Source organism: Oncorhynchus masou, chromosome 1 (assembly GCF_036934945.1).
Source record: "Oncorhynchus masou masou isolate Uvic2021 chromosome 1, UVic_Omas_1.1, whole genome shotgun sequence".
NCBI classification, from domain to species: domain Eukaryota; kingdom Metazoa; phylum Chordata; class Actinopteri; order Salmoniformes; family Salmonidae; genus Oncorhynchus; species Oncorhynchus masou.
Window position 1 is genome coordinate 40,296,896 of NC_088212.1, and position 18,746 is coordinate 40,315,641.

Below are 18,746 nucleotides of genomic sequence, written 5' to 3' on the forward strand. Positions count from 1 at the left end.
TTTAAAATACTTGGGCTAATTCAGTTCCAACTGTGTTCAAACCTGTTATGCATGCTGGAGTATTAAAAAGCTGCTGAATTGTACTTTTTCTTTACTTTCACACACTGTTGTTCACAGAAACATTGCTTGGATCTTGTTCCCTGGACCTTGGAGGACTTTTGGTGTGGATGATCAGGTTAGATATTCCTTTAAATTGTTCCACTGAACTGTACCATTTGATTTTCTTTCCTTTATTGAAAATTGTACGTTGTTCACACCGTAGGGCCTACCAAAGCAAGGTTTCTCAAACAACTGTGGGGTGTTTGTTTTGATGGTAAGATGCTGGCTATTCAGTTTTATGTTAGTCCTATTTTCTGTTATAACAATATATGAAAATGTTAATTCTGTGCTTGCAGCATGCAAAACACACCTGTTATTTCTCATACTTTTTCTTGTTTATTATTCTTGACACTTTGGGACCTATTTCCTACAGTTTTTACACAATTCATACATCAAACTCCTGCAGAGCTGGATGCTGGTGTGACTTCTTGGGGAGGGGGGGTGGTATTTATTATAACTATCAAACTTAACAACCTACTCTTAACTTACAGTATGCTCTGTACATTGCAATGGAAGCACAGTGTGATTTCACTGAGGTATGTATAAATTATGAAATTCTCATCACTAATGGATATGTTTTTTGGGATCCCCATCTGATTATTATTTTTTTAAAGCCTAATTTGCTGCATGTTTTCCTATGGGGGTGCTTGATTCTCCTGCCCAACTTTTCTATGCTGTAACATTATAAAAACGTTTCATTTGCATCCTTAAAATCAAACGCTTTGCTGTAGCCAGACTGACCTGAATATATGTTCATAATGAATGTCATTCACTCACTGAGGTCTGAAGAAGAGTTTGAAAGATCGAAAAAGGCGGTGAAAACACAATACAGGTAGTTGTCATATGATGAGTGGTATAGTCTTAAACTAATGTTTAAAGATGTACCCCCCCCCCCCAATTTTTTTTTTTTTATATATATATATATATTTCAGGGTGATGTAGATCCCCACAAGAAGTCACATCAGCATCCAGCTCTGCAGGATCAGGTACTGTATCTGCTCTTAGCTAAAGTAAGGTACATTCTTGTACACACATCCCTAGAGATTCCCTTACATTGCTTAATGACCACAATCAGTTTTTTCTAGACGATACTGAAAACAAAATGCACTGGGGGCTGTGAACTGGGTACGTAGTCTGTGTGTAATGCCCATAGCCTTGATGCATGGCAAGATATTATAGTTGTGATGACTTGAGTAGTTATATCACTGAAAACCCCTTCAGTAATAGTGGCTTTTGTTTGCATGGTGGTATTGTGAAAGTGGGGTGTAATTTGACTTGCTCACTCAATGAGCCACTACTCTTAATATTTAGTCTTCCTTTTTCTTCAAGGAAGCAGCTGTTCTTCTAAGGAACACCCTAGAGGCAGCAAGGTGGCGCGAACTCCGAACATTTAAAGGCACTGTTTCCCTCCCCCTAGTGTAATTGGGATGGATGGGGAAGACTATTTACAACCCTTAAAGAACTATGGTTGTATGATGGCCAGGATGAAGAGGAAACTAATATCCTCAAGGAACCATTCATGTTACAGAGAGATTATGAGATGTGGAGGCAGTCGTCAAGAAAATTACTGTCTTTGCCTCTTGAGGAGCAGGAGTGAAGCCATTCTTGAGGATTGGTCAAACCTTGTTTTTGTCTGCTTTGTTAATTGTGTTATGTTTAGTAAAGATTACGTAGAAGTCACCCAAGTCTCTGATCTCTTTTACTGGAGCTGGTGAAACGTAATGTAGAAAGCACATTCAGTATGTCTATGGTATAGTCTGTCTCCATTCGAGGAAAGCAATTAGCATTATAAATCAGAATAGATAGTAACTCTGTGTGTATATGCTCAATGAAATAATTAGTGATAAAACAAATGTTGATGTTATTAGTACATGACATGCATAACAAGTCTGTTCACTGCAATAATATCAGTAGCTTGTCTCAAATATAGCATGAGGCAACGCAGCTGCTGGTACCACTTCATATATTTCTTACGATCTTCCAAAATGAAATACGTTGGTATTCAACGTGTCTTGCGCAAACGTGTCTGCATTCAGTGTGTGACTGTAAAATCTCAAGATGGACAAAAGGTTGGCGAGGCCAAACGTGTGTAGACCCGAATTGCACACTGCGGTCAGAAGTACTTGGATTGTGTACGTTGCCCATGTGTCCTCAATGGACTGCGCGGTGCATTCTAGACCATTTTGGGACAAGGAGCTCTTTCAAGGAATGAATGGCAATCAATTGGGTGCTAACTCAAAAACATTTAGCATGAATTACATTAACAAAAAGTACAACATTACGAATATTTTCCTAGATGTGAGATTAACTTGTTTTCTGGAATATCGTATAGCTTTGAAATAGTGAAATCCCGTACTTTTGAGGAAAATGGGCAGGTTTTTCGACTCACCATGATTTAAACGGATTGCATGACGATGTGAACGCGATTGGTTGGTCGACAGTGCCTGGCGGAGCTTCATACGTTGCTCCAGGCATTTCTGCTGGGATTCCTATCTACTCCTTTTCTAATAACTAGTGGTACTTGTTCAATCAAGCTACACGTAGTTAGATTATTTTCTGGCGGTTGCTATGGGTGAATATTGTACAAGGGGAAAATAGCTAGCTACGTTACTACACTTTATATGCTTTTGATGGATTTCTTGTGACCACTGAACTTATATTAAAGGGATAGTTCACGCAAAATACACTTGCATACATACTGGTGTCCTTACCGTGTATGCAGTCTATACAATATATTACACAAAGCCATGCTTTGGTTTAGTTTCCCTGGCACTGTTTCCAAATGCAAATATTTTAGCATGTGGGGCACAAATCTCATTGAAATATTGGTACCGATATTAGCAATTGTCGCGCATCATGTTCATATCTATAAGTGACTTTGTTGAGCTTCACAGTGAATTCTAGATATTTTCGGATGATGTGTACATGGTGCGCGAAAATTGCAAATATTGGTACCATGACTTGAATGGGATTTGTGCCATAAATGCTAAAATATTAGCATGGAAACAGTGCCATGAAAATAAAACCAAAGCATGGATTGCTGTCATCTTGTCTATAGACAGGTTGCCTGACAATGTCACGAAAATGATGCACAAGCATCGCAGGGGTAGAAGGGCATGGGTTATGAACAGTTAGATAGCTAGCAACAATGACTGACAGGGGGAAATGGTAAGTGGCTTGTTTCAGCTAGTTGTACCTTGTTCTTGATGCCTTGAGGTGTTTTGATTTATACCAGGTCTATAGGCATGTTCCCACATTTGTTAGACAAAAGCAACGTCGCAAAAACAAACATTGCAACACGTGTTATGGAAATGGCAGCTATAAGAGAAATGTCCTAAAGATCATTTTTATCTAAAAAAAAAAACATTTGTTCGCAGGTCTTTTTCCTAATCAATGATTGCTGAATAATGATTATCACGTGTCAATTGCTGCATATTGCCTTTATATTTTTGTTCAGTGTAGGTAAATTAAATATTCTAAGAATCCATGGCTACATATTTAAGTCTAAAAAGAAATTGTAGCATCTGCAGTAAAAACATGTTTCACACATTTGATCTAACTATGACAAGCCATTCATGTCCATAGCAGTGATTATATCTAAATGTAGAGCACATGAATGTAGCAAAAACGTTGTCAGTTCGGCTTGAGTTCAGTCAATCAGCTGTTCCAGCCAAACATTGCTCTCCTGAAAGCGCCCCCAGCGGCAGCGTCATTCTCTTGCATGTTCGGGGAGAAATGGCTGCACAAGAGCCATCACCACCATCTTCACTGGAAGGCAACAAACCAGGATTCCCTAAGAAAATTTTGGCGAACAACCTCGAAGAAAAACACATGTGCAATTCCTGTTTGAAAATATTGAGAAGGCCTCTACAAGCCCAATGTGGCCATCGTTTTTGTTCATTCTGTTTCAACAAAATTGTTAGGTGAGTGTCGTGCTCAGACTGGGTGATGTTGCTCTACAAACGCTAACATTAGCTAGCTCGTTACACTTGCCCATAGCATTCATGAACACACAGTCAGTGTTTGTCAACACGTTGCGAGGCTTGCCAGGTGTTTAAACTCAGTTAATATGATCAAGTATTGATCTAGGTACTGTCACCCTGTTGTATCCCCACAATGATCTTGTTCAAACACAATGGTTCTGCAAGTGCAAGCTAACTACCAAGTGGACGAGGATGGATAGCATTGTTAAGAATTTTTAATGTTAACAACAGTCCGTAGGCAATCAGTGATTGGTTAGTTATAACGTTAGCTCTTGCAACTGGGTGTTAATTGAGATTAGCGAACAGTTAGCTAGCTAAATTAACCGTATATGTATGTAATAGACTAGAGAAATGGCTGTGCTACATATTTTGTCTTTCAAGTTCTGGACCACATAAATGCAGTGCTTGCATCAAAGAGGACTTGTTTGAGGACCCCACATCTATTCTTAAAGAAGGCGGTGTAAGTACTTGTGTAGTTGATTCAGATATTTGCACAGACTACTGTACATAGCTAATAGAATTTCAAAGATTACCAGAGACTAAGTAGATTGTTTGTAACAGAGGCTATAGTCGTGCATTAATTTTGCAGTCTGTTAAACAGTATTTTTCCCACAGACTAGACACTTAATTACATACTGTAACCCAGTGGTAGTAGACAGATTGGATCTCCGTCTAGTAGTATAACATACACCTACCACAGTGAAGGCCATTATTATGAGACATCCTCCCCTCAGGAGCCTCCACTGACCTAAATTGCGAGTTATTTACTGACCCGTGCTATGCTTGTTTGGCATCACTTTTCCCACAGCCGAGCCTATATCCGTAATCGGTTCCGATTAGGAACTCGTTGTTTACATCGCTGAGCTCTGCCCCAAAATAATTAAATCCAATGGTTCGATGCCACCACCCCTCCCTAAACAAAACTGAACATGAACGTCAATGTTTGCACGTACACGCTCCATTGTACTTCTTGTCTGCTTCCTGCCTTGCAAGGCTGATTTAGATAGGACAAACAGGTGTGAAACGACAGGTGTCTGCTCAAAAATGGGGCACAACATTTGGCAAGTTTGTTTTGTATGGCCCGGTGCCCCTGTTGAGTGGAGATTTCACGTAAGGACCAATGGAATCGTCTAAATTGTGCAAACTCCGCCTACCCGGACAGAGTATGTGATCGGAGCGTGAAGGCAGCAGCACTCCCTTCACGAACTCAGGGCATGCCCGGCCAGCAAGCATTTGTAGTCTACTTGTTTGCTGTTACAGCCCCTTGCTTTATCTACTGTCATGGAGTTCGCAAAATATTTTCATAAAGAAACTGATAAAACACACAGGTGCTATATCAAGGTGATATCAAGGCTATAAAATGAGGACCAAGAGCAAGAGAGGGCGTGCAGTGATGTAGTGTCCATAACTAAATTATTTTGGAATGTGAAAAGACACGTATCCCAAAAGCGTGAAGGTATACCTACTATGTGCACATGCTGAAAGAAAGGAACGAATCAAATCAAAGTTTATTTGTCACATGCGCCGAATACAACAGGTGTAGACCTTACAGTGAAATGCTTACTTACAGGCACTAACCAATGGTGCAAAAAGGTATTAGGTGAACAATAGGTAGGAAAAGAAATAAAACAACAGCAAAAAGACAGGATGTATACAGTAGTGAGGCTACATACAGACACCGGTTAGTCATGCTGATTGAGGTAGTATTACATGTAGATAAGGTTAAAGTGACCATATATGATGAACAGAGAGTAGCAGTAGCGTAAAAGGGGTTGGCGGGTGGTGTGTGGGACACAATGCAGGTGGGTAAATAACGTGTGTCATTGTAGAAAAGTAGGGGTAGCCTAGTGGTTAGAGCGCTGGACTAGTAACCGCAAGGTTGCAAGTTCAAACCCCCGAGCCGACAAGGTACAATTCTGTCGTTCTGGCCCTGAACAGGCAGTTAACCCACTGTTCCTAGGCCGTCATTGAAAATAAGAATTTGTTCTTAACTGACTTGCCTGGTTAAATACATTTAAAATAAATATTAAGTTATAGATAGAAAAGAAAGAAGAAGAAATATATATATATATATATTTTTTATTCTTCTTTCTTATTATATATATATAGTCTTCATCTCTGCCCAGCCTGGCAAGAGTGGCCAAACTGATGTTTAGCATCCCCAGTGGCTTTGCAAGTGTGGAGAGGATATTCTCAGCTGGCCTGCTCTCCAGGCACCATCGCATGAGCCTGAAGCCACAGACTTGCCAAACTCGTGTTTCTAAAAATGAAGTCAAAGGCACTAATAAGTAATTTTTCGTTAAATTTGTATTTAATTCTAAGTAAGTCATAACCTAAATGCGCAAGACGATAATGATTTAATACGACAATGTTTAAATGCTGAGGGCTTTATGTACATACCAGCCAATTGTGTCGCACTCGAAAATGCTTAACAATATATTTATTTTTAGGCTATAGCTTTGAAGTAATTTAAATAATATAGCCTAAATAATTCATTTTCGTTCCTTCTTAGGCTCCCTGTCTGGCTCCTGGCCTATTTAGTGTTTTTATATGCTGTTTAAAATGACATGTAGCCTATTTGAAATGATGTGCGCTTCTTACATTAATATTTTTTTGTTTATTTAAATACTCTTCATTCAGGTCCATATGGTTTGGTTTCAATACTTCAAAACCATTTGGTAGGTAGTCACAAAAATAGATGGGTGTTGGTAAAATTGTAATTTTAATGAATGGAGCGAATTTGGAGCTGCAGTTTTTTTCCTGCGAGAGCAGAACGGTTTTTAGCGGCGCTGTTGGAAAAGACATGCTCCATGATGAGTAGTTGCTCAACTCAGCTCATAGGCTATTCACCCGGGGCACCGAGACATGTTAAACGAACTCGTTCATGGAATCCATGTTTGGTTGTTATTTGGAAGGGTGGGTGGTAGCATCTAACAACTGGGTTTAATTCTTTCTTGGGCACTACTCAGCGACCCAAAGAACAACTTCCGAATCAGTACCCACTACGGATATATCAAATCAAATTTATTTATATAGCCCATCTTACATCAGCTGATATCTCAATGTGCTGTACAGAAACCCAGCCTAAAACCCAAAACAGCAAGCAATGCAGGTGTAGAAGCACGTTGGCTAGGAAAAATTCCCTAGAAAGGCCAAAACCTAGGAAGAAACATAGAGAGGAACCAGGCTATGAGGGGTGGCTAGTCCTCTTCTGGCAGTGCCGGGTGGAGATTATAACAGAACATGGCCAAGATGTTCAAATGTTCATAAATTACCAGCATGGTCAAATAATAATAATCACAGTAGTTGTCGAGGGTGCAGCAAGTCAGCACCTCAGGAGGAAATATCAGTTGGCTTTTCATAGCCAATCATAGCCGGATATAGGCTCGGACATGGGGGAAGTGTTGCCAAACAACAGTAAGCTCAGTTTGGCAAATATCTCAGAAGTTTATAAGAATAAATTGGGCTATGCATACTTGTTTGGTGTTCTCATTTACTCAGAAAACATGTATGTGTTGAATCTTTGTGCTTTAATAATACAATAGTCTAACTTTCCCTTTCCCTCAAGGCTTTTCCTGACAATGCAGCGCGGAGAGAAGTGGAAGCATTGGCAGCTGTTTGTCCAAATGAAGGATGCACTTGGACGGGAAATATCAAAGAATATGAGGCATGGGATTGTTTTGTATTTCTTTATACCAAATAATGTACATGTTTGAAAACTTGTTCAACGTTGTAGGTTTTAAATATGCTGCCCACTTTCAATTTAACGTCAAATTTAAGGCAATCAATAAACGCTTTTCCATCCATAGTTGTGAGTGATGTCATACCAAAAAAATAATGACAGCTGTGATGGAAACAGGAAGTTTTGGTACAATTTTATAAATGCCGACAGATATTTTGTTCTTTCGACATGGTGGGATCTTTTTGTATCGGTAAAGCAAATTATGTAAGAAGTGGTGGTGGAAATGCCTTTATGTGAAAATATTGATATAATAACCATCAAATCGAAGTAAACTTGGAGTCACGCGATGACATGGTGTGTGGTTCTCCCTTGGGCTGTGGCGGTCATGACATTTTGTCAGCCGGTGATTGTCAAGCAAATAACTGCCGGTCTCACGGTAATTGACCGTTAATAAACATAAACACATTTAGTATCTCCTGCCTTCCACACACAGTCTACAAGCCACATATGCAAACCTTTGGAACATCTATGTTTGATGGAAACACACTATGGGTGGGAAAAGTAGTGTATTTTCTTCGTGCGGATTTTAGAATATTTACATAAATCTGTCACCGATTGGATGCAACCTAGCTATTGTCATTTGTATTTTTTGCAACTCTCAAATAGCACTGATCATTTAAAAAAAAACTGTTTCAATTACAGATGAACAAGTATAGAAAATATTGCTAAGTCTACTACATGAATGTTCTTAACAGATTACTAAACCTACAGTGTATTCATTTGTTTTGAAGTGTTGTTGTGTGTTTTCCAGGTGAACCACGAGGGAAAGTGTGACTTCATGATCATTCTTTGTCCCTCCTGTAAAGAACTCATGAGAACCAATGAGCTGGAGCGCCACAACGAACGAGAATGTCCTGAGAGGACTTTAAACTGCAAATACTGCAAAGAACCTTTCCATTTCAAGAACATCAAGGTAAATCACCATACTTGTCTGCATTTTGTTTCATAATCGGAATCAGATGTAGAACATGTACTGTTTTGTTATTGGGAGTAGCCTATATGAAAATACATAAACAGTTTTGTTTTCTAGGCTCATGATGAGATCTGTCCAAAGTACCCTATGATTTGTGAAGGCTGCGCAAAGAAAAAGATTCCCAGAGAAAAGGCAAGGATGGACACATTGTTAACTGATTGATTAACCAAATTAAAATGTTGTTACAGTGCAATCGGAAAGTTTTCAGACCCCTTGGCTTTTTCCACATTTCGTTACAGCCATATACTAAAATTATTAAATTAACTATTTTCCTCATCAATCTACACACAATACACCATAATGACAAAGAAAAAACTGGTTTTTAGAAATTTTTGCAAATCTATAAAAAAAAAAATAGAAATACCTTATTTACATACAGTGGGACAAAAAAAGTATTTAGTCAGCCACCAATTGTGCAAGTTCTCCCACTTAAAAAGATGAGAGAGGCCTGTAATTGAGGTCAAACGTTTTCTGTAAGTCTTCACAAGGTTTTCACACACTGTTGCTGGTATTCTGGCCCATTTCTCCATGCAGATCTCCTCTAGAGCAGTGATGTTTTGGGGCTGTTGCTGGGCAACATAGACTTTCAACTCCCTCCAAAGATTTTCTATGGGGTTGAGATCTGGAGACTGGCTAGGCCACTCCAGGACCTTGAAATGCTTCTTACGAAGCCACTCCTTCGTTGCCCGGGCGGTGTGTTTGGGATCATTGTCGTGCTGAAAGACCCAGCCACGTTTCATCTTCAATGCCCTTGCTGATGGAAGGAGGTTTTCACTCAAAATCCCACGATACATGGCCCCATTCATTCTTTCCTTTACACGGATCAGTCGTCCTGGTCCCTTTGCAGAATAACAGCCCCAAAGCATGATGTTTCCACCCCCATGCTTCACAGTAGGTATGGTGTTCTTTGGATGCAACTCAGCATTCTTTTTCCTCCAAACACGACGAGTTGAGTTTTTACCAAAAAGTTATATTTTGGTTTCATGTGACCATATGACATTCTCCCAATCTTCTTCTGGATCATCCAAATGCTCTCCAGCAAACTTCAGATGGGCCAGGACATGTACTGACTTAAGCAGGGGGACACGTCTGGCACTGCAGGATTTGAGTCCCTGGCGGCGTAGTGTGTTACTGATGGTAGGCTTTGTTACTTTGGTCCCAGCTCTCTGCAGGTCATTCACTAGGTCCCCCCTTGTGGTTCATTTTGACCTCACAGGGTGAGAACTTGCATGGAGCCCGAGGGAGATTATCAGTGGTCTTGTATGTCTTCCATTTCCTAATAATTGCTCCCACAGTTGATTTCTTCAAACCAAGGTGCTTACCTATTGCAGATTCAGTCTTCCCAGCCTGGTGCAGGTCTACAATTTTGTTTCTGGTGTCCTTTGACAGCTCTTTGGTCTCGGCCATAGTGGAGTTTGGAGTGTGACTGTTTGAGGTTGTGGACAGGTGTCTTTTATACTGATAACAAGTTCAAACAGGTGCCATTAATACAGGTAACGAGTGGAGGACAGAGGAGCCTCTTAAAGAAGAAGTTACTGGTCTGTGAGAGCCATTAATCTTGCTTGTTTGTAGGTGACCAAATACTTATTTTCCACCATAATTTGCAAATAAATTCATAAAAAATCCTACAATGTGATTTTCTGGAATTCTTTTTCTTCTCATTTTGTATGTCATAGTTGAAGTGTACCTATGATGAAAATTACATCTTTTTAAGTGGGAGAACTTGCACAATTGGTGGCTGACTAAATACTTCTTTGCCCCACTGTAAGTATTCAGACCCGTTGCAGTGAGACCTGAAATTGAGCTCCGGTGCATCCTGTTTTCATTGATCATCCTTGAGATGTTTCTACAAATTGATTGGAGTCCACCTGTGATAAAATAAATTAATTGGACATGATTTGGAAAGACACACACATCTGTCTATATAAGGTCCCACAGTTGACAGTGCATGTCAGAGCAAAATCCAAGCCATGAAATCGAAGGAATTGTCCGTAGAGTGCAGAGACAGGAATGTGCCGAGGCACAGATCTGGGGAAGGGTACCAAAAAAATGTCTGCAGCATTGAAGGTCCCCAAGAACACAGTGGCCTCCAGCATTCTTAAAAGGAAGAAGTTTGGAACCACCAAGACTCTTCCTATAGCTGGCCAAACTGAGCAATGGGGGGAGAAGAGCTCCGTGACCAAGAACCCGATAGTCACTCTGACAGAGGGGCAACCATCTCTGCAGCACTCCACCAATCAGGCTTTTATGGTAGAGTTGCCAGACGGATGCCACTTCTCAGCAAAAGGCACATGACAGCCAGCTTGGAGTTTGCCAGAAGGCACCTAAAGACTCTCAGACCATGAGAATCAAGATTCTCTAGTCTGAATCCAAGATTGAACCTAACAGAGCTTGAGAGGATCTGCAGAGAAGAATGAGAGAAACTCCCCAAATACAGGTGTACCAAGCTTGTAGAGTCATACCCAAAAATATTACAGGCTGTAATCGCGACCAAAGGTGCTTCAACAAAGTACTGAGTAAAGGGTATAAATACTTACGTAAATGTTATATTTCAGTTTTTTTCCAAATTGGCTAACATTTCCAAAAAACTGTTTTTGCGTAGTCATTATGGGGTATTATGTGTAGATTGATGAGGAAATATAAATGAAGCCATTTTAGACTAAGGCTGTAACGTATCAAAATGTGGAAAAAGTCCAGGGGTCTGAATACTTATGAAAGCTAATGAATATTTTTGCTGTAAAAGTGCTTGGATGTGGCTTGATATAAGTTTGTTCTCTCACTGCAGTATGTGGACCACATCAAGTTCTGCAGTAAATTCAGAGCACCTTGCAGATTTCACGTCGTTGGCTGTGATATGTCTGTAAGTGGACTTTATTTTATCATTACTATATGGATGCCACCTTTAAGTTTACTGGGAGAAATTGGAGTGGATTTCTTAAGATTACCAGTTTTTGTGAATGTGTTGGCCTTAACCCTACTGTGTATGTGTGTGTGTTTGTATGCAACAACTTTGCCCAAGGTGGAGAAGGAGAAGACCCATGACCATGAGCGTGCATGTTCCTACGAACACTTAAATCTACTCTTGCATTTCATCATGGGCATCAAGGTGAGCCTGGAGAGCTTGCAGCCCCAGAGCCTGGAGCTCGCAGGTCACAAGATCCACGAGCTGCACCGGGCCTTGAGAGAGCTGGAGCTGAAGCTGGGACAGCTGACTCTGGGTGGGGGAGCCCCCGTGCAGGGAGCCTGTGCCCCTACCCTCCCTACCCTGGCCCTCCCTGCCCTGGCCACCTCCTTTACCCCCCTGCCCAGTGCGGTGGGCGCCGCCCTGGAGCTGCAGCTCCACAGTGAGAAGACCAAGGTGGAAGAGCTGAGCCGGCGGTGCCAGGAACTGGAGCTGAAAGTGGGCACCTTCGAGAACATTGTCTGTGTCCTCAACCGAGAGATGGAGCGCTCCTCCACCACCATCGAGGCCTACAACCGCCAGCATCGCCTGGACCAGGACAAGGTTGAGATCCTCAATAACAAGGTAAGGAGGAAGACATCCCCAGTCCCCACTCCGCTTCTATCGACACCAGTCAACTTGCCTCTCTTGTGGCCTGGCTGGTCTAGTGCTAATGCCGCAGCCATTGGCACACATGTCTAAGGTGTCGTCTTTGGTCTAAAAATCCCTTAAAATAAACTTGCCTCTTAGTTTTTGACACTTCACTTTTGTGCATCCATCCATTATTAATGTAACTGACATGAATGATCATAGATGTACTACGTCCTTGTGGATTGGGTGGACTAGTTAAATAAAGGTAAATATATTTACCTTTATTTAACTAGGCAGGTCAGTTAAGAACAAATTTGTATTTTCAATGACGGCCTAGGAACCGTGGGTTAACTTCCTTGTTCAGGGGCAGAACGACAGATTTTTACCTTGTCAGCTCTGGGATTCAATCTTGCATCCTTTCTGTTACTAGTCCAACACTAACCACTAGGCTACCTGCCACCCCATATAAGGAGGTTTGTAATGGCTGGTTCAGAGTTCAGAATGTCACCATGGCGCAGCTATCAGAATGCAGATTAAATGCGGATGACGGAGCAGGGATCCAAATTCTTTGTTTTTATTGCACACAGACACAGGAGCACGTGGGGAAGGGTTGCAGGCTAAGGCATTGTTGTGGTTTACTCGGGAAATACAAGAGGGAGATACAAACACCTGTTAAAAGGAAAACAACATGAAATTCATCTTCCTAACAAATTGTGGATATTGGAAATTCTATTAAGGAATGTGGCAAAATCATATAAACTATTATCAAACTAAAATGATCTTAATATTAACATTAGTAAGGAAGACTAGAGGGAAAAAACTACTGCTTGAGTAGTCAAGGGGTGCTAATGAGCAGAGTGGGGACAGCTGAGGTGAGTGTCAAGGAAGGGGTGAGGCCTTAGGTTAGGGCTGAGGACATAAGCCTTCAAAATAGGTACAGAATTCTTTCTAATGTTATTATAATGATATGATTTTCTCCCCAATTTCGATCTTGTCTCATCGCTGCAACTCCCCAACAGGCTTGGGAGGCGAAGGTTGAGTCATGCGTCCTCCGAAACATGACTCGCCAAACCGCGCTTCTTAACACCCGCCCACTTAACCCTGAAGCCATCTACACCAATGTGTTGAAGGAAACACCGTTCAGCCTGCAGGAGCCCGGCCCGCCACAAGGAGTCACTAGAGCGCGATGAGCCAAGTAAAGGCCCCCGGCGTTACGGCCGGTTGTGATACAGACCGGGATCGAACCCGGGTCTGTAGTGACGCCTTAGACCACAGCACCACTCGGGAGGCCCCAGAATATATTTTTTAAGACCATAGCTAGGTTTCCATCCAATTGCCAACATATTTATATGCAAATATTCTAAAAACTGCACCAGAGATGTGTTTCTATCAAATTGACTTGTTGCTGATGAAAGGCTGTGCGTGATGACGTAGTTCACATATTTAGCCACATTGTGGTTAAATTGCCATGTACCGAAGAAAAAAAATACAAGTTAAATGGGTTTCCAGCGCATTTTTCACATATACAGTGTGGGTATAGCCTACATAATGAGATTATTATTGGGCAAAAGAGCAAGATTATTTTTATTTGACAAGCGGCAGCCAAGCATCGATAATCATGTCACCAGAAGAAGACCCTTGATATTTATTGAAAGGATCGTCAAGCTCATCACCTTGCACTTTGACACCCTGGGAAGTTCATCATAACTTATTTTATCTGTAGCCTTCGTAGTGGGAAGACCACGCAACACGTCATCGCATGACTCCAAGTTGACTTCAAAATGGTTTTATATAAATATTTGCGCATTAAAAAACGTTCCCACTGTCATTTCGCCTAATTTTACCGACACAAAAACTTTGCCTAGTGTGTTTGGTTGACATTTGTAAAGTTCACTGACAAATTAGCTGTTTCCATCAGGCCTGTCATGAAATGTTTCATCCGCCATGTCCTTTACTCGCATAAAAAGGTCGGATGGAAACCTGGTTAATTCCTGTCTTTTGTTGCTGCAGGTGCGTCAGCTGGAGAGAACTGTGGGCCTGAGAGACCTGTCCATTGTGGAGATGGAGGGGAATATTCGGGAAATGTCTGCAGCTACGTTTGATGGTATCTTTGTCTGGAAAATCTCCGATTTCACAAAGAAAAGACAGGATGCTATTGCTGGCAGAGCCCCAGCTATGTTCTCCCCAGGTAATGTGTTTTTTAATTTTATCTACCACTTTCATCATTCAAACATCAAAGTCAACCACTCTATGGTACAATGTGCCTAATGTCCAATCATGCATTCTGTATTACTGTATTTTACAATTGTTCATTCATGTTTGAAAAATGGTCTGGTTCTGACAAGGCTTACTTCCTAATCATGTTTATTCATTTTGTAGCATTTTTCACCAGCAAATATGGCTACAAGATGTGCCTACGGATTTATCTGAATGGGGACGGGACGGGACGGGCCAGTCACTTGTCTCTGTTCTTCGTGGTGATGAGGGGACACAGTGACGCCCTCCTCAAGTGGCCCTTCAACCAGAAGGTAAAACTCACTCCTATAACATGTGTTATATATCCTACCTGCAATAAATACTGTACGTTAAACACTCATTACCCTTTTGAACAATGTTTCACTCATGATATCTTGAATGCGTTGCTGCTTGTACCTTTTTTTTGTTTGGTGTGTGTGCCAATCCTCTTGTGTTCAGGTGACCCTGATGCTGCTGGATCAGAATAACCGAGAGCACATCATCGATGCCTTCCGTCCCGACATCTCCTCCTCCTCCTTCCAGAGGCCCGTCAGTGACATGAACATCGCCAGCGGCTGCCCACTCTTCTGCCCTCTTCCCAAACTGGACACCAAAAACTCCTACATACGAGATGATACTATATTCATCAAGGCTATTGTTGACCTCACTGGCCTCTAGGTAAAAAGTGTGCCCACTGCCCAGGCTCTCTCCCTTGGTTACTTATGTAATCCACTTGTAGGGGTTTGCCATGCCATCCAGGGACCTTGCTGTGCTGTTTTATGTCTCAAATGGCACCCTATTCCCTATGTCGTGCACTACTTTTGACCAGAGCATTATGGGCCCTTGTCCAACGTAGTACACTACATGGGGAATCGGGTGTCATTTGGAACACGTCCGAGATCTTCGGTTAGTATGTGGTTTCTTGGCTGGTTGAAGAGTACACCATTCACAGCACAGTGTTGTGCTAGCCATCATTTAGCTTGATGCCATTGTTACCAAGCAACCAATATCACAATCACATTTTGCAATGTAGTTCTTGTTAAATTGAAAATAGAAAGTGTTGTTTGAGATTTCCCTTCAGTTAGTGGGATAGCCGTTTGCTGTTATTGTATTGATACTACTATGCTACTGCTAACGCTTGTACCATAGACCTCTGGCACTTTAGCTTTGTAGGACGAAAACAGAAACAGAGCAATGGTCGTGTCATTCTGCTAGCGCTAGGCGCTTGTGTAACTGCATTTGATGCTAGATATTTGGTAAACCACTCATTTCGAGCAACTTTTGCATAGACAGACGTGGAGTTCCAACAACTACAATTGATGCCCATTATCTTACCTTTTTAAATGGTCAGCTTGGCACATACTTTGCAGTGCATTTAAGAGTAGGAATTTGAAGTCATCTGACATTTGTGTCAAGCGTTGTGTGCCTCTAATCTCAAGTCATGTGTTTGTAGTGGTGGCAATTTCTTGAATTCCATGAATTCCAGGTGCAGTATTTGGATTTTGAATCAATGTTGTCTGCGCACATTTTCTTTTCTCTTTTTGAGCTGAGTTGCTATATTAGTTTGCATGTTGGATCTGTGGAAGATACACTGTAGTTTGCAACAGGGTAGTTCACTAAACCTGAATCGCAGCGACCGAGAAGTTGTCATCAGCCTGGTGTTATAGCTTGACGTGGGAAGGACTTTTATTGTGAAGAGATCAAGGATTGTTTACAAATCACTAAACAGGGTCTTAGAAATCTAATGATATTCAAGGGTAAATGTTTATTTGTATTAGTGTTTTCTTCACAACTTTGAGCTGTTCATTGATTCCAGATAAAATCTGTGACCTAGCTTTTACTATAAGAAGTGCCTGCATCCGTCATAAGTTCATTCTGATCAATGAGCCAGTGAACTGTTGATGTGCTCTCCTGTGAAATTGATGGATCCAAAAACGTTTCATTTGTGTGAAAAGAGCACTTCTCTATCCTTATAAAAACCCTTTTACTGTGGTGTATTTTGGTATGTTCATATGTCCGGTGAAATAATTGTTTGATTTTACTACACCACACAGGCCTAAATATTGCACACTGATGAATTAATGTCATTATACCTGGGAGATGGTCTATTTTAGGATCCTTCAGTTGAATAGGGGAGTCTTAGATAACTAACAATTGGCTTTACATCTAAACGCAAATGAACCCAGGATGTTTTCAAGCCAGTCTCGACACATTGAAATCTCTCTGTGCATGAGGTGTTTCAATAAAGATACACATAATATTAAGTATTGGTTTACTTTAAAGACCAACATTTTATTTGTAATTGTTCTTAATATAAGATTATGAGTGTTCTATTGCGAATTTACGTCACATACGCAAATTGGCAAATGCTGTTATATTACAGGTTTTTCTATTGATGTATGCAGAGAGTGAAATATAGTTACATATACTCTCCTCTGTATTTATCTGCACATTGAAGAAAAACATTGTAAATGTCACCCTATACGCCAGCCTTTTGGATTTGAGATCAAATGTTTCCTATGAGACGACAGTACAGAATGTCACCTTTTTATTTGAGGGTATATTCATCCCTATCTGTTTTACCATTTAGAAATGAAAGAACTTTATGTATCTAGTCTCCATTCAGTTCCTATTGGGCAAAACATCATTTGAAACGCAACAAAAACAAACTGTAAATGCATCCAACAAGATTGTAGAGTCACAAGCTTGATGTCGTCATTTTGTGCTAGGAATGTAAATGTAAATGTAAAACTTTTGACTACTTTAATACACTATATGTGGATTTGTCTAACTACTTAGGAATTAATAGGGGGACTAAATACATAAAGTGCTTTCATTTCTAAACAGTAAAACAGATATGTATAAAAAATACCCCCCCCCCCCCCCCCAAAAAAAAAGTGACATTCTATGGTGTCCCTCGTGAAACATTAGATCTCAAATCCAAAATGCTGGGGTATAGGGCAACATTTGCACATTTTTGCTTCACTGTCCAAATAAATACGGAGGGGAGTTTATCTATAGAATATATATATATATATATATATGAGAGATTTTATTTATTGATAACATATTATACTGTATGTTGAGATTTAAAAGCATGTCTGGGCTCATTTGAATTTATGTAGGCAAATCAGGAATATAAATATCAGTGGGAACCTTTCTTGATTTCCTCAACATTATGAGGGTGAAGACATGTTCAATTGCAGTTTACACGCCTTCAGTAATCAGTCTGAGAAATTACCTGTGGTATTGTTTGTACATGCATAAATAATATACTATTTATTTTATCTAGCCAGTAGGCATGGTTGTCATCTCCCATTATGCAGACTGCATTTAGCATGTACAGTTGTTTTAATTATAACATATACATGCTGCTAGAATATATACAATTATACTCATACTAGTCTACGCTGAAGCATATTACATCCATATCTTTGCATTTATGTGCCAACTATTGCTAATTGATATGGTATCTATTTTTGTATGTCTTGCAATGGTAACTTTGTGTTGTAACATTCATTTGATTGTCTTAAGGCTGTGGTTAATAATGTTTTCAGTTCTCTCTCCCTCCATAGACTTTCAGCAGTGCCATCTGATGATCATACTGATCTGCACATGATCTGAGGTAATTACCTTAGAAATAGAATCACTAGAACAGGCCTGCAGGAACCTCAGACCATGGCATGTTCGCTGGTAAATTCATGGGTACACTCCAAATGGCAAACCTTGTATTCTATTTCTACAGGGACAATACTCACCACTCCTTTTTTATCTGTCCATCCAAATGTGTTGAATGCTCTGTTGCTCGTTTCATCTTGATCAATTTGTTGCTTTAGCAAGGTTTTGCATGAGTCCTTGCCTGTTAAGGGAAAACATCAAACGTACTGTATCGTCATAGGAAATACCCTCTATGGTTACATTGCAAAACGTTGTTCGTTAGATGCTGTTATTCTTTAGTCATATATAAAAACGTATTTCTCTACCTGGACTACTTTTTGTTATTGTCTTTTTTCCTGTTTTTTCTTTTCTTGATATTTCCCAATATTTCCAAACTACTGACTGAAGGTCGAATCAAAGATAATTAGTCCTATACACATGTTTTAAAATGTGATAGTCAGTTGGTTTCCAGAACTCATTTCACCACATGGGGGCACACTATACTAGCGGTTGAAAAAGTAATGT

The 18,746-nt window shown here is 40.5% G+C and overlaps 1 protein-coding gene across 3 annotated transcripts; it reads left to right on the forward strand.

Moving 5' to 3' along the window:
• The first annotated feature begins 3,757 nt into the window (after positions 1-3,757).
• Positions 3,758-17,437, forward strand: traf2a (Tnf receptor-associated factor 2a). Of its 3 annotated transcripts, none has more exons than XM_064971581.1 (10): positions 3,758-4,022; positions 4,464-4,542; positions 7,651-7,749; positions 8,576-8,737; positions 8,855-8,929; positions 11,583-11,657; positions 11,817-12,323; positions 14,340-14,517; positions 14,709-14,857; positions 15,024-17,437. In XM_064971581.1, the coding sequence occupies exons 1-10, from the start codon at positions 3,835-3,837 to the stop codon at positions 15,240-15,242; spliced, it is 1,731 nt and encodes a 576-aa protein (XP_064827653.1). In that variant the 5' UTR covers positions 3,758-3,834; the 3' UTR covers positions 15,243-17,437. The 3 variants fall into 3 exon arrangements, with proteins under 3 accessions (XP_064827653.1, XP_064827662.1, XP_064827671.1); XM_064971590.1 differs by having other exon boundaries at positions 11,904-12,323; XM_064971599.1 differs by lacking the exon at positions 15,024-17,437 and having other exon boundaries at positions 14,722-14,841.
• Positions 17,438-18,746: the final 1,309 nt, after the last annotated feature.